At 42.6% G+C, this 23,455-nt stretch overlaps 1 protein-coding gene across 2 annotated transcripts in view; it reads left to right on the top strand.

The window, feature by feature from the left end:
• Positions 1-9,335: 9,335 nt before the first annotated feature.
• LONRF1 (LON peptidase N-terminal domain and ring finger 1) overlaps positions 9,336-23,455 on the top strand; it is a 37,571-nt gene continuing 23,451 nt past the window's right edge. Inside the window, exons 1-3 of one of the 2 annotated variants that reach the window (XM_045055306.1) lie at positions 9,336-10,161; positions 19,988-20,106; positions 21,087-21,209. In XM_045055306.1, coding sequence (XP_044911241.1) covers positions 9,447-10,161; positions 19,988-20,106; positions 21,087-21,209 — 957 coding nt within the window. In that variant the 5' untranslated portion in view covers positions 9,336-9,446. The remainder of the gene's footprint in view (positions 10,162-19,987; positions 20,107-21,086; positions 21,210-23,455) is intronic. The other variant, XM_023252421.2, reaches the window with a different exon arrangement.

The raw sequence follows: 23,455 nt of genomic DNA on the forward strand, positions 1-23,455 counted from the left end.
AAAGGAGGTAGCCCCAAACACCTCAGGGATGATGGGGGAGGCTCCTGATGTGGACCTGATGGTGACCCTCTTGTCCACGTGGCTGCATAGCACTGGGCTCTGCCTCAAATACAGGTATGTCCACTGTGACCTCTGCCGGCATGGCCTGGGTACAGCTGTAAGCATCCACTGGTGGTCTTGAGGGGATAAACAAAGTTTTCCTAAGGGAAAAAAAGAAGAAAAGATCACTTTCACCTGAAGGGGACACAGCTAAAAGTTCAAAATGTAGCCACAATGGCAAGCTCCAGGGGGGCTGTTGTTTGTCAAGACTGACGTTGAGGGAAGCTGCCTGGTTAGCTCAAAGGTCTGTGTAGGTCTGTGACCTCTTCCCTGGGTGTCTCCACATCTGGCCTGCTTCTCATAGCTCGCAGCTGCTGGGGCCAGCAGATAGTATCAGGTGTTGCTGGGCTGGTGGATATGAGGCTCAAGGTCACCACTAACACACCGTGTATACATCGATCCCTTCTCTTCTGCTGATCTGGATAAAGTCTCTCTCAAAGATCGGTGGCTACTTGAATGAAGCACATTCTCCCTTGTGTGGTTGTCACCGCAGGGTCCCCGTGGAGGTGATAAAAATCCTCACTGAACACTCTTTCTGCTTTGTCATATCGGAGCACAGATTCGCGGCTCCTGGCTATCTTTTATCAGGACAGCGCTCCGTGGCTCCTCCACACCCCCCTCACCACCCTCGCAAGCAGCCCACCCGTGCTCCCCAGGCCTCGATGACAGGTGGCCGGGTCTGGTCTGCGCGGATTCCGTTTTGCTCCAGAACACCTCGAGGGGAGCAGCCAGGAAGCTCTGGGGGTGCTTTGCAGCCTGCTGGGGACGAGCCTGACATGCTCTGCCAGAGCAGGAGATGTAGGGCATGCTCAAGAGGGGCCTCCCCCAGCTGGCCCCCCAGGTCACCTCCACTTCTGCTTTGAAGCTGAAACCAAATGCCTGCTTCCTGAACCTCCCATTCAACTAACCCACCTTTAACCCGCTCCTGCCCATTGTGACCTACCACTGTCACATCTGCCCATCGTGACCTAACACCGTCACACCGCCCTCGCCCTCGGTCCTCCACCTGCAACTCTGGGCCGCTCAGGGTAGGGACTCCACCCCCCAAACTCAGAGACCCGCCCAGGAGGAAGCACATTGCACATGCGTAGACACCGACGCCCCAGGAACTGGGAAACCTTAGTGGCGGGGGAGGTTCTAAGTGGAAAATTAAAGATTTCACATGTGGGCCCAAACGGCGTGGTTTTCTGCTGGAAAATTATCAAAGGGCAGGAGATGTATTTGTTCAGCAATTACAGCCTCCCTGAGCTGGAAGGGACTTCAGAAACTAGGCATTACAACCGCTCATCGCACACAGAGTTGGAAGAACTTTCCCCGTAGGTACACAGAATCCGGGCGGCTTAGCCTCTGGGTGAGATGGGTTTTGGCATCACTGTGTTTATCACCGTGTACAATACAGTGCCCTTCAATTCGCACCGTCCCCGCACTTGCAGACTTTTCTTGTACATATAAATGACTCTTATATGTCACTTATATGACTCTTACATGTCAGGGAGAAGTGCTGACCCCTGCCTGGTGAAAAATCCGAGTATAACTTTTGACTCCCTCAACGCTTAACTACTGAGAGCCTACTGATAATGCAAACAGACTGTTAACACATTTTGTATGTTATCTGTATTATATACTGTGTTCTTACAATAAAGTAAGTAGAGAAAAAATGTTATTTAGGTTTGTTTTTTGTTTTTTGTTTTTGTTTTTTGAGAGCGAGAGACAGAACATGAGCAGGGGAGGGGCAAAGAAAGAGGGAGACATAGAATCCGAGGCAGGCTCCAGGCTCTGAGCTGACAGCCTGGAGCCGGATGCCAGGCTCGAACCCACAAACCTTGAGATCATGACTTGAGCTGAAGTCAATACTTAACTGACTGAGCCACCCAGGCGCCCCAGAAAAGAAAATGTTGGGAAGAAAATTGTGAGGAAGAGAAAATACATTTACAATACCGTACTGAATCTGTGGGAAAGAAGCTTCCTGTATGTGGAACTTCACAGTCCAAACCTGTGTTATTCAAGGGTCAACTGTAGATGGGAGCTTAGTAAAAGCAGCTCTTGCTAGCTGCATTGAGCTGTGTAGTCACATTTGGAGCCGAATAACTTGGCTACATCAAATTTAGGAGAAACAAAAATGGAGCTGTTCTATTACTCAAAATGCCTCTTCTGGTCAGAGAGGTTTGATCTAAATCTGGAGAAGCACTTTCTATGGGATAGGCCTAATTCTTTTAGGCCTGAGTTGATGTAATAGGGAGAATGATAAAGTGATACCTGGACAAATAAATCCTCTAAAGCCAAAGGCACTTGTAGCAAAGTTACCCTGGTAATAAATGCCTTTTCGGGAAGCTTTGGTTCCCTCCACCCTGGGTCAGAAGCACTGTCACCTAACAAATGAGTCAGAGTCAGAGATCTCAGGTTCTGAATTTTATAGAGATCGGGGTCAGAATCAGATTAAATTAGTGGCCAGAATTCTCGGAGTTCATTTGAGCTAGTCAGTTAGGAATGAGAAGAAATTAACATCAACCAATACATGTGCTGATAAATATGAACATATTCCTGTATTTTACAATCTGCTAACAGCTCAAGTCAAGACATTTTTGATTGCAAGGCATTTTATTCGAAGCTATTATGTGTTTGTGATTTGGTTTCCTAAGGGTGTTGATGGGACTTATTAGAACAACACATAAGAATGCAGGAACCAGGGGCACCTGGGTGGCTAGTGGGTGAAGACTGTGACTTCGGCTCAGGTCAGGATCTCGTGGTTCATGAGTTCGAGCCCCACATAGGGGCTCTGTGCTGACAGCTCAGAGCCTGGAGCGTGTTTTGGATTCTGTGTCTTCCTCTCTCTCTCTGCCCCTCCCCTGTTCATGCTCTGTCTCTCTCTGTCTCTCAATAATAAATAAATGTTAAAAAAAAAAAAAAAGAAATAAAGAAAAAGAATGTAGGAACCAACTTACCGGATTAGGTCCTTGGACCCTCCAGCCCAGTATTCTCTTACTGACAAAAGCACCAAAGGATGCATCATGGGAAAGCATCACTGTCTTTCTTGCTAACCTAAAGCTCCACTTGAGTCTGACTTCCCTCAGTAGTATTTTAATGTATCCATCATTCTTAAATTTGTTCAAAACCCTTTATTTTTGTGACAGTTTTCCATGCTGGGTGACAAGAGTCTATGTTGTCATAGACTCAATTTATTTCACTTAGGTTTGAAAGAATGTGACTTCATCTAGCTATTTCAGAATTGGAAAAGGGATAGAAAGAGATCCTTCCCCATTGTCCAAGGCCCCAAGCCAGCCTGGCCTAAAGCATGCACTTCACCCTGAATAAAGATGGTTTGTCATGCACACCCACCTGAGCATTCCATATCTTCCTCTTCCTCTGGTTTTCTCTTAACCGAACCCTCCAACCTGTTGCTCATTCCACCATTACGTCCTTGCTCTGACTCTCTCGTCTGTACGTTTTCATCTCCTGGTTGTGAACTCTTCCGTCATCTGAGGTCCTTATCTCTCCTTCTTTGGAGAACGTGTGGACCAAATTGGGACACAGATCATCTGGCCTAATCTAGTCACATGTATTTTCCTACCTAATCTGGCGGATCTCCTTCACCAGCTTAAATGCCCACCCCGCCCAGATAACTTCCTCCAGCATTTCCCTTTATACACATCAGCCATTCTTTTACGAATTACAATCTTGAATTTTTGCAATTTAATAACTCAGATTCTGAAGCAGTCACACAGGAGCTGAAAATGAGCCAGGGAAAAGTGCGTTGCACTTCTGGCTACATTCTGAAGGCAGAAGCAAAGGATTTGTGAGCCTCGTGTATGTGAAATATGAAAGAAAGAACAGAGCTGAGGGTGGCTCCAGGATCTTTTGGCCCATACAGGCTTCCCACCGTGCCTTCTCAAATCTTCAAAGGCTTTCTACTATTCCCACTTTAGCAAGCATTTCTAAATAATAACAGTAGTAATAATGCTAGATTCAATCCAGATTATTAGTGCTTTTCAAATTATTAAAGCTTCATTTGCTATGTTAGGTGGGTACACAGTTGCCTCCTGAACAATGCAGGGGACAGAGGCACTGACACCCGCCCCCCATGCCGTCCAAAACCCACGTGTAACTTTTGACTCCCCCAAAACGTAATTACTGAGGGCCTACTGTTGACCAGAAGCCTTACCGTCAACATAAACATTTGCTTAACATATATACTGTATGTTATATGTATTATATACTATATTATTACAATAAAGTAAGCTAGAGAAAATAGTATGAAGAAAACCATAAGAAAAAACACCTTTAGAGTACTGTATTGTATTTATTGGGAAAAAAAAATCCACGTGGAAATGGACGTGCACAGTTCAAATTTGTGTTGTTCGACTATATATTTCTTTGATTTCTTGATTTGTGTATACGTATATATAGTTGAACATAATTTTCTTTTTATCTGTTTCCATTTGCAAAACTATTTCTCTTATTCTAAAGAATACCACAACTCAGGGCACCTGGGTGGCTCAGTCGGTTAAGTGGCCCACTCTGGATTTAGGCTCAGGTCCTGATCTCACGGTTTGTGGGGTTGAGCCCTGCGTTGGGCTCTGTGCTGACAGCATGGAGTCTGCGTGGGATTCTCTCTTTTTCCTTTTTTCATCTCCCCTGCTTGCTAGCTCTGCTCTCTCCCTCTCAAATAAATAAATAAATAAATAAATAAATAAATAAACAAACACTTTTTAAAAAATACCCAAACTGGTTACTTTAGGAGGAGAAATGTTGATAGCCTGGGCCAGGGTGACTACGGGGAGTGTGGAGGGGGTGTGGGAGGGAGCAAAAGGTTAGGGAGCAGAGCGAGCAGTGAGGAGGGGTCAGATTGTCAATACAATCTGCAGGCAGAACCCAACAACTTTTCTGGCAGACCAGGTGGGAGGTATGAGAGAAGGAGAGGAGAAATGAAGAAAATAAATTGTCCTAGTGTCTTAGTGGTAAATGTGTGTCCATCACTAACAAGAATGAAGAATATTAGGTGGCATCATAATTTGTCGGTGACTCATTCAACAGTGACTAGCTAGGGTCTTTTCAGTGCCCTAGGTGTTAGAGACACATCAGTGAACAGGATGGGCAGAAAATCCTAGCTCTTGAGGAGTTTACATTCTCCAGGATAGAGACAAATAATATAGATCTCTATATAAATATAACATGTCAGATGATGGTAAGTGCTAAGTGCGTGGGGGCAGGGTGCGGACAAGGGAGGAGGAGAGAAAGTACCGGAGGAATTCATATGTGGTTAATTCTTAGAACTTGTTGAATAATACATGGCATTTATTCCTGCATCTATTTCTTTTTTAACAGCTTGATACTGGGAAATACATTCATTTTATCAATTTGACTACCATGAAATGGAATATGGGTTACATACTTGGTATTTCTAGATTCTTTTGAGTATTGGAAAGAAGAATTAAGAATGGTGCCCATGGTAAGGGTGGTGCCCCTTTGGCACACTGACAGTGTTCCCCATGAGGATAGCAGAATATTTTAATAATCAGTAGTAAACTGCACTTGGTTAAGACAGTAGTCATTGCAGACGATTGGGTTTCGGCATCTACTTAGCATCACCTCTATTTAACCTACTCAGGTTGTCCTCATTAGGGCTTTTCACTTAGAACACCATTATAGCAATCATATACTGTATTTTTAGCATCTTATATAAACTTCCCCACAAATGCCCAAGTTATATAACCACCCCCCCCCCAGACTTTCCTCCAGCCTCTCACGGAATTACAGTAGGGGCGAGGAAGTGCATGTGGTGGGGGGATCCCAGTCCTGTGACAAAAAGTGTTCATGTCCCAGAGACTGGTTCCCCCTCCCCTGGCCAGGGCTGGGCGTGTATCAACAAAGTGTGCTTCCTGATACCCTCCTCTTCTATTCTCAGCCTTCCCTCTGCTATTACATTTTCATCAGGTGTCACGTTGCTGTGTTCCTGAGCTTGGAAGGCTCTCTGCCTCCTCTCATTGTGTTCAAACAAACCCCTGGGGCTCAGCTCCAGAAGTAGAGGCACCCAAGAGATCGTCCCATTCCCTCATTTTACGGATGGCAAATGAGGCTCTCTCGGGGCAGCCAGACGACTTCCTCCCAGACACAGAGGGACAAATACGGTCAGCACCAGGTCTCTGCATTGCCTCTCCATTATGACTTCCATTAAACCAGGAGCTTCTCAGATCTCAGTGTTCTCATCCACATAAAAATAAGGGGTAGGAGAGGTGATCTCTGAAGACCTTTTCTTCTGTGCATTATGTACAGATATGCTATTAGGTGTATACTGATTATATTGGACTTTAGAGTTTATGGTTTCCAATGCATTGACTAGGATGTAACCAGATGAAATAAATCAGGAAGAGGACATCATTTTGCTTGGCTCTTTAAAGCTCAAATTCAGTCTTTTTTAATGGTAAGAATGTGAAGAAACAAATGGTAAATTCACCCACGGCAAAAAAAAAAAAAAAAAAAAAAAGGCTCAAATACACATCTTCAGCTGACTCGTGTCCAGGAAAAGCACTATGTTACGTTATTCTTAAATAGGAGTTTACCTAACTATATCAGGAAAAGTCTCCTTCTGGTGTGGCGGGGGGAGGGCAGGGATATGAACGGAATGATGGTGATAAGCATTTTCCAAATTAGGAAACAGATATGCTTTTCTTCTTACTCTCTTACATAACTGATCTATTTTAGAAGACAACACTAAAAAACTGAAATGAAATACAAATCTCATGATTTTACTACTTGGTTAGCTGAGACAGAAGCAAGTAATGCTCGGAGGAAGAGAGGAGAGCTTCACCCTTAGTGTTCTCCTCCTGGCCCCCGGAGGGGGGGTGGCATTTCACCGGCTCCCTCTTCTCCAACTGCAGCCTGCCGGGTGAGCCAGAGACCAAAGTCCGAATTTTAGAACGTGAATGAAGAAAGGTACTAATTTTCCTCTCCTCTTAATCTAAAAAGCAGTCACATCAAAGTGCATATCCTCTTGTGGTGGCACAGAATGATTTGGAAGAAGGACCTGTCTCGAGCCGGTGATTGTCTTGCCCCAGACTTCCTGTTTCAGAGGGAAACTGTGCAGCACACAAAGGCCACAGAGGCAGTACAGCCTCTTACATAAATAAGTTACATAAATGAGAACCAGTTATGTAAATGTATAAACCAGCAAACATGAATTATAACCATTCACAAATGCCAAGGAGATCACGGCAAGATTCCTCCCACAGTCCCATTTTTTTTTCCCCTCTCACATTATTGTAATTGTACCACTTCATTTCACACCAGAATCAGATGTGGTTATCTGTCACATTTATTAGGGAGAGAAGCTCCAAAGGACAAATGATACTTCACACTATTTTCTGAACCATACATTTTACTTTTGGGGGAAATTCCCTAATAAAACCAGATTTGAACTGTATGTGATAAGAAATATAAGCATATTTATGAATTTGTTATACTTTGTGTATAATCATGAACTTATGTATGAAGTATTTACTATTGTACATTTTGCAAGCTGTTGTTAAGGACCGGAATGTATCACAAAAACTCAATATCCACCTACATATGGATATTTGTTTAACCACTTAGGGTTTCAAGTCTTAAATGAGTATGTGAGCATCTGTGTGAAGTCATTCTACTGCTTATCGAAGGGGGGTAGTACCATGGTAGGGAGGTTAGCATTAAATTCAAGGTTATGCTTATGAATTAATCCCAATATTCCCCACCTCAAATGATGAGGAGTTGCTCCTGTATCTTGGCCACAGTTTGTTTCAGGTGCCATGTGGATGGTACATGAACCTGTTTGCTTCTGTGTCCTGTTGGAACAGAAGCCTCAATTTTTCCTCAGCTAGCTTTTTCCTTGTTCCTTTTAGGGCAATAGATCTACATCTTTTCTGAAGTTACAAGATTTGCTCATTGTGTAGTAAAAACATATGTAACTCAAAGCAGTTTTGAGCCCAACTGCCTGTTCCATATAAAGAAGGCTGTTAATTAAACGTTAGCCAATTTCAGGCATAGCATGCTCAGGTTAACATTCCATTTACCAACTTCCTTTATTTTGAAAATCTCATGTAATATATGTCTAAGATCTAACATAGTGACCCAACAGTGAAATGAGAGAAGAGAGCAGGGCCTCTGTATATTATTAGCTGTGTGATTTGAGACAGGTAACCTTCCCTCTCTGGGCCATTGTTTCTAACCATTTGAAAAAGGACTAAAAGTTCTAAGTCACTTCCAGCATTAACACTCTAGTAGCCTATAATTAAATCTGTATTTTCAGCTGAGAGCTTTACACTCGCTGACATCAAGTTTAAAGGAAATATAACCCATTATACAAAACCCAGATTGTCTTTTTTCTTCTGTTGGCAATACTTGGGTTGTGGTGGTATTGTGACCGCCGTAGGAAAACTATTCATCCTGGTGTCTTCTCTTTAAAAATGCCAAACATAGGACTTAGCCAGCTGTGGAGCCCCGAATGAGATGTAAAGAGTACGTCTGATACCTTGGGAACCTGTGGGCTTTCTTCCTCGAGGTGGGGGTGGGTTTTAAAGTGGAAAAGCAGCAGTAACTTGCCACCATAGAAAACTGTCTTGCCTTCTGGAGGGAGTCGGCTCAGAAACATGGGTGGGGTTATTTTGTTTCTAAAGTTGACCTAGTCTAGACTTGAGGAGTCACAAAGTCATCAGACTGACTTTGCGCATTCCTAGGCCCTCTGCCTCTACATGTCCATCTGTAACTTGGGCATAAAAAAATGCAGACGTGCACCTGACTACTACTCCGGGAGGCTCCCGCCGGCCAGGAAAGGGGGGCGAGTCGCCACTCAGGAAGCCCGGTGTGTCAGGAGACTGTTGGTGATCTGGGCTTTAGTCCCGGGAGGCCAGACGCCAGGCAGAAAAACCGCCCACCAAGCAAGCATCAGGAGAGAAGCCTTGGCAGGTGAGGGTAGTTGTCCCGCGGATTGGCGACAGGGGCGGAGGCCTGGGTTCCAAGAGGCTTTGTTCAATTACAAGCCAGGCCCCAGTTTCGGGAGAAGCCAATTAGATCCCCGCTGGGGGATCATCTGACCTCGCGTTCCTCCCCAGGAGGGGCTTCGTAGGGGGCGGGGCCAGGCGCGAGGCTCCTCCGGGACCGGGGCGCCGGCCGTGCGGGGGAGTCCCGGGCGCTTTAGCGAAGCCCCGCCCCGCCTCGCGCCCGCCAGGCCCCGCCCCCGGGGCTTCCCGGGCGCGCGCCGCCCCGCTGTGTCCGCGTGCCACGCCCCCCAGCTCGCGGGCCGCGTGCGGAGCCGCGCGCCCCGGAGGCTCCGCGACCGTGGCGGCGGGCGGCGGCGGAGGAGCAGCCCTCCGCGGGCCATGTCTTCTCCGGTCGTGGCGAGGAGCTCCCCCGGAGGGAGCCGGGAGATGGCCCCCACGCCGCGGAGCCGGGGCCGGTTCTGGGAAGTGGGCGGCGGCAGCGGCGACCGGCTGGAGCGCGCGGCGGCGGAGTCGGAGCGCTGGGAGCTGCTGCTCCGCCGCGGCGAGCTGCTGGCGCTGGGCGGCCACCTGAAGGGAGCGCTGGAGGCGTACGCGGCGGCGCTGCGCCGCGGGGCCCCGGTCAGGCCCGAGTGCCTCGGCACCTTGGTGGACTGCCTGGTGCTCAACTACCGGCTTCGCCACGGGCTGGGCTGGAGCGCGACCCTCGGAGCGAGCGCGGACCCCGGCGCAGGCGGGCTGCTCAGCTGCCTGGGCTGCCGGGGCTTCCTGAGCGAGCCGGTGACCGTGCCCTGCGGCCACAGCTACTGCCGTCGCTGCCTGCGGAGAGAGCTCCGCGCCCGCTGCCGCCTCTGCCGGGACCGGCTGCCGCCCGCCGCCGCCACAGATGCTGAGGGCACCACCCCGCGGCCGCCGCCTCTGGCCGCCGCCATCGCCGCCTCGGGCTTCAGAACCAGCGTCGTCCTCAACCACCTGGCCGAGAAGTGGTTCCCGGGCCAGCGGGAGCGAGCCCGCGCGGCCGGCCGGCTCGGGGAGCTGCTGCACCAGGGGCGCTACCGGGAGGCCCTGGCCGCCGCCTGCGAGGCGCTTCGAGCAGGTGACCGCGCGGGGATGCGGCGTGGGCCCGGGCGACCCCACCCTCCTTTCCCCGACGGGCTGGCTGCCCGGCGTCTCTGCCTCCCCGAGGCTGCCTAACTCCCGTGCGTGGGGTTTCGGGGTCCTCGAGGGTGTGGGAGGGGGCGGCGCCCCGGGGTGCTTCGGTCACAATGGGGATCGCCTTCGGAGCCGACTGTGACGCGGCGCGGGGAGGGGCGCGCAGGCTCGGGGTTCCCTTGGCCGCGGCCCTGCGGTCTGAAGCGGGCGTCCGGAGCGGAGCGGGTGGCCCGGTGGAGGCCGCCGGAGCGCGGGATGGGGTGGAAGTTGGGCGAGCCCGAGCGGCCGCTCGCTTCCTGCCGCGCTCTTTCCGGTAATTGGCCGGCCGGGCCGGGCCGGGCCCGCCGCCGGCAAACGACAGCCGGGGCGGGGAGAGGATCTCCCCACCGGAGGATAGGCGTGCAACGTTTACCGTCGTCTCGCACGAAAGTCATTGGGGCAATTGAAGCCGCGGGAGGGCAGAATTGCATAAGCTGGGTGGGGGGGGGGGGGGGTTGTGTAACGGGTGACGTCCGGTGGGCGTGGCGGGAGCTCGGCGCCCGCACCCAGCTCCGGGAGGCCCCGCCGGCCACTGGGCTTGGGGCGGGTGTCGGAGCTGCCCGGGGGTGTTAGGTCTTACCTGAAACGTCTGCAACCTTGGTTGCTCTTGATGGTTTACCTGCCTATTTCAAATAATACTTATTTCATAAACACACGTGTGCTTACTTTCCGAGCACTCCTAGTTCTCGGTAAAGAAAAAGAGGTAGTCTCTGATCGAGTTCTTTGACACGCTTTTGTTTGCCTTTCCACTCTTGATCAAGCTGTGGGGAAAAGCCTTTTAGGTCTTTTGTTTGTTTCTTTGCCTCCAAGAAGCAGCATTGGCTTCCTAACCTAGGTTAGCACTCTTAAGGTGGTTTCAGGCTGCCAAAGGGGACCCTGCCGGACTTACCTAGGTGAAATGAAGACTACTTTAAGTCAATCGGTGGTTCTCTACCAGAGGTATTTTAGCAGCCCCCCCCCCCCGCCCCGGGGGACATTATCTAGAGCAATATCTGGTGATAACTGGAGACACCCCTTGTGGGTGTAGTGCTGGTACATGTGGTGGGTAGAGGCTAGGGATGCTAACATCCTACAGCGCGCAGGACAGCCTCCCGCACAGTTGTCAGGCCCCAAATGTCAATAGTGTCACTGTTAAACCTTGTGTTAAATAAGTATATTGCAAGAGTAGTGTCTTTATTGGCATGAAATAATGCTTGAGGGAATTATCCCCGAGAAAACAGACGTCTACAATATAAACCGGTATTAGGTAAATTTATAAACTGTGTCACCAAAACGATCTTTTTGCAGGTCTTTTATCCTAAGTGCTTAGTCATTTTGAACTAGTGACAATACATTGAGTTACTTAATACCTTTGGAGTTCAAAGCATAAACTTGGCACATGTTCATAGTCTTTCAGTATCTTTATGGGAAGTGTAGGCAGTTATAAAATGGAATAGAATGATAGAAGGAAAGAGAACAGCAGTATTTGGAATACAGAATTCTAATACAGACAGCTCTGCCTCTCTGGGTAAATGGAGCATGAGTAAGGAAGCACAAACCATCTAGGCCATGGGCCTCATTTCAACGATGAAGCAGAAGCTAGGGCAGTGAAATGACTTGTCCAAAGTCACACAGCTAGCTGGTTTTAGAGGCAACATCATATTCTCCATTTCTCCTAAATGTTGCACCAGGGCCCATTCTGCCCTTATAGCTCACCCAATGAAAAGTGTTTGATACAAATTTCCAGGGAAGTTTTTCTTTCTTTCTTTCTTTCTTTCTTTCTTTCTTTCTTTCTTTCTTTCTTTCTTTCTTTCTTTCTTTCTTTCTTTTTTCTTTCTCTTTCTTTCCTTCCTTCCTTCCTGTCACTCGTATAAAACAAAGGATGAAACTTATGGACAGCACTATGCAGTATTAATTACTAATTTGACCTCTTAAATTAGACACTTCATAAAAATTCATATCCTAATCTACAGAACAGTGAGCACATTTACTAATTAAGGTCTGGCTTAATATTCTCTAACCAGTAGTGTTTTAGTTAAGGAAGACTCTGGGCCTTGGGTTAAAGACATTTTTTTTAACAGAAAAAAAAAAAAAAAGACCTTTTCTCTCCTTTTTCCAATTTGCATGGACTGCCCACGGGGATTTTGCCTATTTAGCTCCTTAAGTCTTTGGCAGAACTAGAACTCAAGTCTTTTGACTTTCACCTCATTAGCTTCTTTTCCCTTATTCTCTGAGGTCTTTCAAAAGTCATGAATTCCATACTGAAAAGTGTGTCTGAATGTTACTAATGAAGAAAAATTTTTTTCATCCCTTAAATTTTTAGTGCAAAGTGGGAAGGAAAAAAAAAAAAACCTTACAGCTAACAAATTGTAGTTGGTCAACTATAGATACCAAGTGTTTAACAATATATGGGGTAAATAAAAATGTTTAGTAGAATTATATATCTGTATTATTAGGCTTTGACTTTTCAGAGTCAGCTAGTTCGCTAGATAGGCATTTGAAATGTGTTTATATAATTGTACAGTTCTGTGGTTACTAATGATAGATACTTTTCATTGCTGATGAGAAGAAAGACCACTATAATTTCTTCATAGAATTCTTATGATGAAAGAACTAAATACTATTAACTAGAAAAAGATAATCTAGTCTACAGTTAGCCCACACCCGTCCAAATTTATCCCTGTTGACAAGAAAGGCAAGCTTGAAAACCTTTGCCAAAATCAGAAGTTTCCCATTGAGATTACATAAGTTTCTGTTGAATTGAAATATATTTAGATAACATTTAATCTATTGATCTTTTGGTATTAACTCTCAGATGTTTCATAACTTTCTGTCTGTTTAGTATTCAGGAATATTATGTAAAAGTCTTTTCTACATGGAATCTTTATACATAAGAGCCTATTGAAGTGATCTCACTTTGCTATGCTATTTTCCTTTTATTTTTAATAAATTTGTATGCTGGCTTGCCTCTTCCCTGTGTACACCCCTCTCACCCAAAGAACCATATAAGTAACAGTTTGAACTGATTAAAAGAAAAAAATAAAGGTCATAAGGGGGAGAATAGTGTATTTAAAATACTTGTAAATTTTTGTCTTTAAAATTAATTATGTAGTTCTTACCTGTTAAGCATTTAAAAAAAAAATTTTGTATCATTTGGTCTTCACAAAGAATCCTCGGAAGGAAACTGAGGCATCTAGAAGTGGAGGTGCAGTGTGGCCTAGTGGTTAAAGCTAGCTGACTGCCTCGGTTTGAATCCCAGGGCAACCTTCCACTTACTCTCTGACCTTGGGCCTGTTGTCTAACCTGTCTGTTTTGGTTTCCTTATCTGAAAAAGCAAGAATGGTATCTGCAAGATAGATACCAGTAGTAACAGCTACCTAGGGCTGTTGGGAGAATAAATGCCTAGTAAATAGTAACAAAAATGTTTTTAAAATATGAAAGTTGTGCTACAGCCAGAAGGCGATTTGGCTAAAATTAAAATCTAAACTTTGTAATGTCAAGTCCTGTTCTTTTCTGTCTACCACATTAATAATATTACCCGAGTGAGGGTTGAATCTTGATTCTAGCCTGTATATGTGAATTAGTAACATTTTTAGCATACATTGATAAAATACAGATACTGCAAGGCTTTAGTTATAAAAAGAATAGTCAGATTATAGGTATCTACTGAATACATTTAAAGAAGATATGAAGGTGTTTAATATCTTAACTAGGTTAATGTGAAGAAATTTCAATTTATTTTATCAGTAAACTTCTGCGTGTCCTAACTTACTCTGTAAGACACTTGAAACTGTAAACACTTGGTCGTTTATATGATGTTTCCTAGTTGACAAAATATTTTCATTTCCATTATCTTAACTGATCCTTAGGAAAGCTCATGTGATTTAGGAGGGCAGCTTTCACATTGCTAATTCACAGACTGAAGATGGGAGCTCCAAGACTTTTCAGTGACTTTCTTGAGGCAAGTAAATAACCAAGTTGGAACTGAAAGGTAGAAGCAGTGGATATTGCTTCTAAGACTAAAATTGATATAAAAAATTAGCATATAGGGGCCCCTGGGTGGGTCAGTTGGTTGAACATCTAACTCTTGATTTCAGCTCAGGTCACGATCCCGGGGCCCTGGGATCCAGCCCTGGGTCGGACACCCTTGGGCTCCGCACTTAGTGTGGAGCCTGCTTAAGATTCTCTCTCCCTCTGTCCCTCTCCCTCTTTCAAAAAAAATTAGCATAAAATCAAATCTCAAGTATCCATACTGTCTTTTCAGCAGATACTTACTGAGTACTTAGTACATAAACGGCATTGATTTAGGTGCTGGAAATATAGAAGTGAACAAAATAAAATATCTGTCCTTACAGAATGTGTATTTTTTTTGGGTGTTTCCTTTAAAATTGTAGCAAATTGGTATTTATTGAAAATCACTACAACAGGGGTTTGTATTGCTAAATTGACTTCTAACAAACAGACCCTATAACGTGGTAGATCTTTGATTCATCCTTTCTTTAAGGATGTTACTTTAACTTAAGTTTGAGGATTTTTGCAGTGCCTCAGCATCACTACAAGGATCAGTTAAATGGCATACTCTTATTGATACAGAAGATGGGAAAAGGGGTTATGTAAATATTATATTTTCTGTTTTAAATAATGCCATTTTTTTATCTTTTTTGATTCATCAGACAATGAAAAATTTACCAAAACTCCATTGTCTTAGATTTCTAGTTATTTGTACATTAACCTTTGGTATATTCAGAATTGTTTTTCTGTTTAGTGGAATATTTCTAAGAGGCTTAGATATATTCGTGTGAAATTTTAAATGAATTTATATAGTATTCTACCACTCGCATTGGAGAGATATTTTTCAAAATTGTACTGTGTTTTACTGTACAAGATGAATGACTTAGACTCTAAAATGCAATACGGAAACTTCTGTTCAGATTTCCCCCACTTTGGTAGAATAGGATCAGTCTTTTTTTTTTCTTCTCCTCCCTCTCTTTTTTTTTTTCCTTCACCTTCCTCTCTCTCTCTCTTTTTTTAATGTTTATTTATTTTTGAGAGAGAGAGAGCACGAGTCGGGGAGGGGCAGAGAGAGAGGGTCTCACAGAATCTGAAACAGGCCCCAGGCTCTGAGCTGTCAGCACAGAGCCCGACACAGGGCTCAAACTCACCAACCGTGAGATCATGACCTGAGCTGAAATTGGACTCTTAACCGAGTGAGCCACCCAGGCGTCCCTCTTTTTTTTTAACTTATTTATTTTGAGAGAGTGTGTGTGCGCATGCCACGTACATACATTAGGGTTTGGGGCAGAGAGAGACAGAATCCCAAGCAGGTTCCATGCTGCCAGTGCAGAGCCAGATGCGGGCCGAACTCCCAGACCCAGAGATCATGACCTGAGCCAAGATCAAGGGTCTGGCGCTTAACTGACCGAGCCACCCAGGCGCCCCTCTTCTCCTTTTGTTCAGTCTGCACTACTGATCCCTAAAGATGTTGCTCACTGGCAAAGATCTATTTGGATAAAAGAAAGTACTTTTCCTAATTCCTTGTATCAAGAGCAAATCTCACTGCTATCCAACTTATTTAGAAATGTTTTGTAATACTAATGTTTATTGAGCATTTGTGTGGCAGGCATTGTGTTGTCAACATGCGTGGTCTTACGTAGTCTTCACGACAGTCAGAAGATGTGTCACCAGCATTCTCTAGGTCCTCGAGGAGACTGAGGTTTAAAGAGTAAGATAGACTGTCCAAAGTGGATCTCAACCAGATGTTCTGAATCCAGTGGTTATGATCTTAAGTATGCCAGTTACTATTCCTGGACTTTATTAATCACTCCCTAATAACTTGTCAATTGGCAGCTTTTAGTTTGTGATAACAAAGTCCTACCATACTGAACTTGAAAAAGTAATCGAAGCAAAGAAATTTGGCATTTTGGTTAGCTGCTGAAATTGTTGAAATAGCTCAATACAGAAATCCAAGAAAAAAAACACTCCGAAGAACAAGTAAAAGATTATGAACATGGAAGGTTTATTCTTATGCATACACAGTCTAAGTAATCAATAAATATATATTGTAAAGGTCAAACTTATTAAAGTTTAAGCACATTAAAATAAATTTTTTTGTATTTTTCCAGGAAACAAAAATACATAGCTTGTGGGAATATAAAATAAGTTTTTATAAAAGGAGGGTTAGCAGAATGTATTGAAAACTTTGCCATTCATCTTTGTAGACTGTGACTAAGGAAATAAGCAGATAATGTAAAGGCATACAGATAGATGTTCATGATAGTACTTTTTATATTAGCAAACATTGGAAGTAAATGCTGAGTTGGACATTTTTAAATTGTGAGCATGGTAGAATACTTTGCGACCGTTAAAAATCATGTGAATTTAATGACATTGGCAAAAAAAAAGCAGGTTATAAACTGTATCTATGGTAGATTTCATAAAACTATAAAATTACAAATATAATCTACACACAGAGGAGAAAGATATGTTTTATGCCAATACTAGTTATTTCTTTATGATGGGGAGAAAGGTTTTTATTTCTTAATATTGTATATTTTTCAAATTTTTATAAGTAAACATTTTATAACTTTTACAATCTGAAACAAAGTTTCTTGAAGATGAACTAAGGAAACAACCCATAGACCCATTACTGACCATTTACCCCTAAGGATTAGAACAAAGATGAGGAATTGGAACTCCGGAGAACGTTCCTCAGCCCATGAAATTCCTCAGATTGCTAAAGACCTGATTTCCTCAGATGTGTAGCAGAATTTTATTTCATTTTTTTAATTTGCCTGATGACTCACGATATTACTAGGTCTAAGAGAAAATGGGAGCAATGAATTAAGGAGCATAAGGGGACAGATTTTAATGAATTTCCCCTTGTTCGGCAAACATTTAGCAAAGCCGGGATTTGAGAACACAAAGACAGGAAATAATGGAGGGAGCTCAAAAATAGATTTTAAAATGAATGCAGTGCACGTAGAGTGAAGGAAGATGATCATACAGCGAACACTTGCAAGGTACCAAGTCTGTTGTGTTTTGCATACATTAACTTGCACTGGAGTAGTCCTGGGAGGTAAATGCTGTTATCTGCATAGAAGTGCAAGCGAGTACCCTGGAGCCAGACTGCCTGAGAGAATCCTGAATCCTCCACTTCTCAGTTTTTATATCATGGGCCAGGTACTTAAATTCTGTGCTTGGTTTCCTTATCTATGAGAATGTGGATAATGCTAGACCCAACTAGGATTGTTCTGAAGGTGTAAGTCATCTAGAATAGTATACACCAAGTGGTGTTTCTTAAACACAATTTTTTTTAAAAATCCTCAATTTTATAGCTGAGGAAACAGTACAGAGGTGTTTGGCAGTTTGTCCCAGTCATGCCGAGCAAGTGGAGGAGCCTGGAGTTGAACCCAGGCGGTGTGACCTCAGGGCTGCCGCTCCTGATCCTTGCAGTGTGCCAAGTGAAGGCGGGCTCAGGCTAAAGCATCTTGAGAAGAGACTGCTGAGCGGAGTCGTGCTGGATGAGAAACCGTTCCCCAGACCATGGGGCAGCAGGGCGGCACTGAAGCAGAGCTGTGACAAGGAGGGACTTCTGTGAGCAAAGGAAGGAGGCATGAAATAGAATGGCACGTGTGGGGCAGGGTGAGCTTAGGTATTACTGGAGCCCAAAGGGGGAGGTTGACCATGCAGGAAGAAAGGCTGGAGGGATGGGCAGATGCCGGGTGTGTAGGGATTGGTCTGTTGTACTAAATACCCATCTGATCTTGTGGATGGTGAGGATATAGTAGGGTAAAACCGGATGGAGGCAGTGAGAGCAGTTAGCAAGCTGTTGCAAAAGTCCTAGAGATGCGGGTCTGGACCCTTAACAAAAGCTGTTAGCAGTAAGATTGGAAAAGACCAGGGTCAGATTGAAGAAATGAAGGATGTAAAGTTGGCAAAGTCAAGGATTTGCAACAGTGAACTCCCTCTCTCTGAGGTGCTGGAGCAGAGGAGGGGGTCTTAAGGAGGCTACTGGAAGCACCCAGCTCTGGGTGAGCAGTCCTTTGCGGCTCGGGGTTTTAGATGCTTTTGCGTTGACTACTCATTCTTGGACTATTTTGGCACGCTGCTCTCCGTTTTCTGAACTCCAGTTGTGTTTGTCAAATGAGGATTACATGATCCCATTTCACAATAAAATAAACATTTCTAATTAGATTGTAAGCTCTTCAGGGGATAAAATGGGGATAAAACAAAATCTTTTGAACACCTACAGGGTCAAGCTTTGTGCCAGGACTCTTCATTCTTGCCTGATGATGAATCATACTGAGCTTTCACTTTCCATGTGCTTTTGTTCAGAGATAATGGTTTCCAATTATATTACTTTAAGAAACAAAAGACAAAATATTCTAGACATATCTTTTTTATTTGGGAAGCATGAAATATTTTCCTGAGATACTTAGTTCCAATTCTTAAGCATCAGCTGAAAAAGGCCAATTTCATTGTTGAGACTTACCTGTAGGAAAGCAGTCCTTTAAAAACTAGAGTAAACCAGGGAGCTCTTGGGGAGTTTTATTAGTGGGTTTTTTTTTTCTTTTTAATGAGGCATTATGGGTCTTTATGCCCTTTTCATGATGAAAGCTTTAGTTGGTAAGCATACATTTTTGAAGGCTTCAAAGATGAATAGCTTTATTTTTTTATTTTTATTTTTTTTTCAACGTTTTTTTATTTATTTTTGGGACAGAGAGAGACAGAGCATGAACGGGGGAGGGGCAGAGAGAGAGGGAGACACAGAATCGGAAACAGGCTCCAGGCTCCGAGCCATCAGCCCAGAGCCTGACGTGGGGCTCGAACTCACGGACCGCGAGATCGTGACCTGGCTGAAGTCGGACGCTTAACCGACTGCGCCACCCAGGCGCCCCAAGATGAATAGCTTTAAAAGAAAAGTCAGATTAATTTTGTCTAGATGCACTGAAAATTAGTTTCTGGCTCAGACTTCAGTTTTACGATCTGTGTACCTACAGTAATTGATTATAGTATCATATAGGTGAACCAGCTAACCCAAATTCTGAATGCTATTGAATACTACTTTGGTTTCTCAGGTAAAGATGTAGAGGGTAGTAGTGAAATTATCGACAAAGCTTTTTTCCTCAGAAATACTTGAAATTAAATCTGTTTTGGGATGATCCAATACCAGTGTTTGCAAATGGCAGGAATTCAAATTTTGACCTCTTAAATTCTCACCCCATTTCCTCCAGAATCAGGACCATTGTATACCCTCCTAAGTTTGAGCCTTGGTTAGTCTTTGTTACTAGTTTGAGCCTAAGACAGTCTTGGTCAGTCTTTGTACACTGTGCACTAGTTACATATATGGTTGTTTATAAGTAAGGACTTAGAATTTAAGGTGTAAAAAATTAAGATTTATCATAGCATAAGATTTATCATTGAAAGATAAATCTTTAAACATCTAAGACCCGTTTTTCAAATTTGTATAGAATGCCCTATTTTAAGAAAACATTCATTTTCTTTAAGGTGATTATTCATATTATAAAATATTTCCAGTACTTAAAAACCATCATTTCCTGTGCTCACATTATCTACTTAATAGTCATGTGATAAAACTTCTAGATAAAACTCAACATGTAAGTGGGTTGCACCTGTATTGTACTTTGGTGGTTATTGGCTGGAATCACTAAGTCAGTTCTTAATCTGGTATGTATTTTGTAGATTATACAATAATATTTTTAAAATAAACCTTTATAAAACATGTGTTTCAGAGCCCAGCGATGTGACTCTCAAAATTTACCGAGCGGAATCATATGCTGGTCTCCAAGAGTTTAAAGCAGCCATAGAAGATTTAAATGCAGTTCTCTTGGAACTGCCAAATTGGCCTGAGGTAAAGTTACTGTTTCATATTTGCATACGTTTCAAGTTTAACCTGTAGGGAGCATGCATTAAGTTATGGTTATAAGTTTTAACAGAATAGATTGATTGACTCTTAAAGTATATGGAGCTCTAGAAATCTAGGGTTAATATTTTGAGTGGATGGCTATCTAACAATTTTTTTAATTATAAGAGACCTCTATTTCCTAACTAAAGAACAGCCTGAATTCAGGCACAGAGGGAAAAACAAAAAAAATAAGAGATCTTATTATACAGAATTTCGTCACATAAAACTGGTCACATTGTAAAGGTGGAGCCAAACTGAAAACTGATGAAGGAAGTTTATTGATGGAAAGAGAAGAGGTCCTTCAGGCTGTAAATTGAGGCACAGCGATGGGGATCAGATTAGGCAGTGATTTAATGCAGTAAATGGGAACAGTGGAGGTTGCCTTGCCCATATGGTTTTGAAAAAGACTTGAGGCAAGTATATTATAAGTAATCAGTTTATTCTTTTTATTAAATTGCCAAGGCAAATCAGTTCATGTCTCATATATGTCCTTTTAAGCCAGAAGTTACTATTTTATATGATTTCTTCCTGTTCAAAACCATGCTTTTGAGGACACAATAGTAAGGATGTTGTAAAAATTCTAAATTAATAAGGAAAATGATACAGAATCCCATGATGCCCAAGGCAAATATATATTAACAAGGGAAATAATCTGTATGCACAACTTTAAAACTGTTAAAAAAAAGAAAGAATCTCTAGATTTATTACTGAAGTGATATAATTAGAAATTTGATTTTGAAGTCATTTTCCTAGAAGTGCATCTCCAGGGAAGTGTGTAAATATACCTTTGAAATGCTTCGGACTCTCAGAGTCATTTAGAGTTTCAAAATGCACATTTCCAAGCAGACCATTTTTATTTGCCTTGATATGGATTTCTAAGAAATAATTCTGTTAGTAAAGGTTGTGTATGTGTGCTTTCATTGAAGGTCTACTTCAGGAAAGGAAAAGTACTCCATGATGCTGGTTTTTTAGGTGATGCCTTACAACTCTTTCTTCAATGCTTAGCCCTTGATGAAGATTTTGCACCTGCAAAGCTAGAAGTAGAAAAGGTAACTGGTTTACCAACTATAATAGTTCAAGGCACGTCTAAGACATAGGTCTTTTTAAAAATGCTTTTTTGGAATCTTGGGAAAGAGCATAAGGAGTCCATGAGTCAACTTTAGTAGCAGTTTGACAAGTGGTTTTAAGGTTCATATACTTAGTATATTGAGTTTTTACTGAAATCAAACGATTTCATTGACAGATATTTAAAAGCATTATTTTTGCTTAAATTTAGGTGTTTTTAATAGTTTGTTTGCAGCCAGACTAACCATCCTTAATTAAATATTGTTATCATGATATTCCTGCTCAGAAATTTTTTTTAATTGAAACAAAATGGGTATATAACATATATAAGTTTCAGTGTACAGCATTATAATCCAACATTAGTATACACTACAAAGAGATCACCACTAAAAGTCTGTTTACCATTCATCACCATACAGTGCCTCCTTCCCTCATTTTATCCAGACCCCGTCCTCTCTGGTAACCACCAATCTGTTCTCCATATCTGGGAATTTGTTTTCCTTTTGTTTTGTGTGTTCATGTCTATCTGTTTTTTGTTTTTTTGTTTTTTGTTTTTTTGAGATTCCACATTTGAGTGAAGTCATACAATGTTTGCATTTCTCCATCTGACTTATTTCACTTACCATAATACCTTCATGGTCCATTGATGTCACAAATGGCAAGATATCATTTTTTTTTTGGCTAAGTGGTAGTCCATCGCATATGTATACTGTATCTTCATTCATCTATTAATGGACATTTAAGTTGTTTCCGTTTCTCAGCTATTGTAAATAATGCTACATGTACATAGGAATGCATATGTACATAGGATGCTATGTAAAGAGTGCTACATGTACATAGGAATGCATAACAATGTACATAGGAATGCAAATCTTTTCAAATCAGTGTTTTTGCATTCTAAAGATACATACCCAGAGGTAGAATAGCTGCATGATGTGGTATTCTGTTCTTAATTTGTCAAGGAATCTCCATACTGTTTTCCATAGTGGCTTTACCACCAACAGTTCACTTTTCTTTACATCCTCTCTAACACTTGTTATTTCGTGTCTTTTTGATAGTAGCCATTCTAACCATTATGAGATGATACCTCATTGTGGTTTTGATTTATATCTCCCTGATTGGTGATACTGAGCACCTTTTTATGTTCCTGTTGGCCATCTGTATGTCTTTGGAAAAATGTCTATTCAGATCCTCTGCCCATTTTCTAATTACGTTTTTTTGTTGTTGAGTTGTAGGAGTTCTTTATATATCTTGGATATTAATCCCTTGTCAGATACATGATTTGCAAAAATCTCCCATTCGGTAGGTTGCCTTTTTGTTTTGATGATTCCTTATACTGTGCAGAAGCTCTTTAGTTTGATGCAATCCCATTTGTTTATTATTGCTCTTTTTCTTGCTTTTGGAGTCAGATCCACGAAAATACTGCTAAAACCTGTGTTGAGGAGTTAACCATCTATGTTTTCTCTTAGGAATTTGTGATTTCAGGTCTTAAATTCACATTTTTAATCCATTTTGAGTTAATTTCTATGTATGGTGAAAGATACGGGTCTAGTTTCATTCTTTTGCCTGTGTCTATCCAGCTTTCCCAGCCTCATTTATTAAAGAGACTCATTCATTCTCCATTGCATGTTCTTGGCTCCTTTGTTGTAGATTAATTGTCCGTATATGTATGGGTTTGATTCATTTCTGGTCCATCAGTGTGTGTGTGTCCGTTTTTATGCCGCCATTGTACTGTTTTGATTACTGTAGTTTTGTCCTATCGTTTGAAATCGGGGAGCATGCTCCAGCATTTTTCTCCTTTCTTACGATTGCTTTGGCTATTTGGGATCTTTTGTGGTTTTCTACAATTTTAGGATTACTTGGTCTAATTGGATGGAAAAATGCCATTGGGATTTTGATAGGGATTACATTGAATCTGTAGATTGCTTTGGGGAGTATGGATATTTTAATAATATTATTCTTCCAATCCATGATCATGGTATATCTTCTCATTTATTTGTTTCTTTTATCAGGGTCTTAGAGTGTATAGATCTTTCACCTCCTTCGTTAAATTTATTCCCCAATATTTTATTTTTGATGCAATTGTAAATTGGATTATTTTCTTATTTTCTCTTTCTGATAAATCCTAATTATAGAAATGCCACAAATTTCTGTATGTTGGTTTTGTATCTTGCTAAGGTACTGAATTCTTTTGTTAATTCTAACAGGTCTTTTGTGGAATCTTTAGTTT

The sequence above is a fragment of the Felis catus genome, chromosome B1, assembly GCF_018350175.1.
Source record: "Felis catus isolate Fca126 chromosome B1, F.catus_Fca126_mat1.0, whole genome shotgun sequence".
NCBI classification, from domain to species: Eukaryota; Metazoa; Chordata; class Mammalia; order Carnivora; family Felidae; genus Felis; species Felis catus.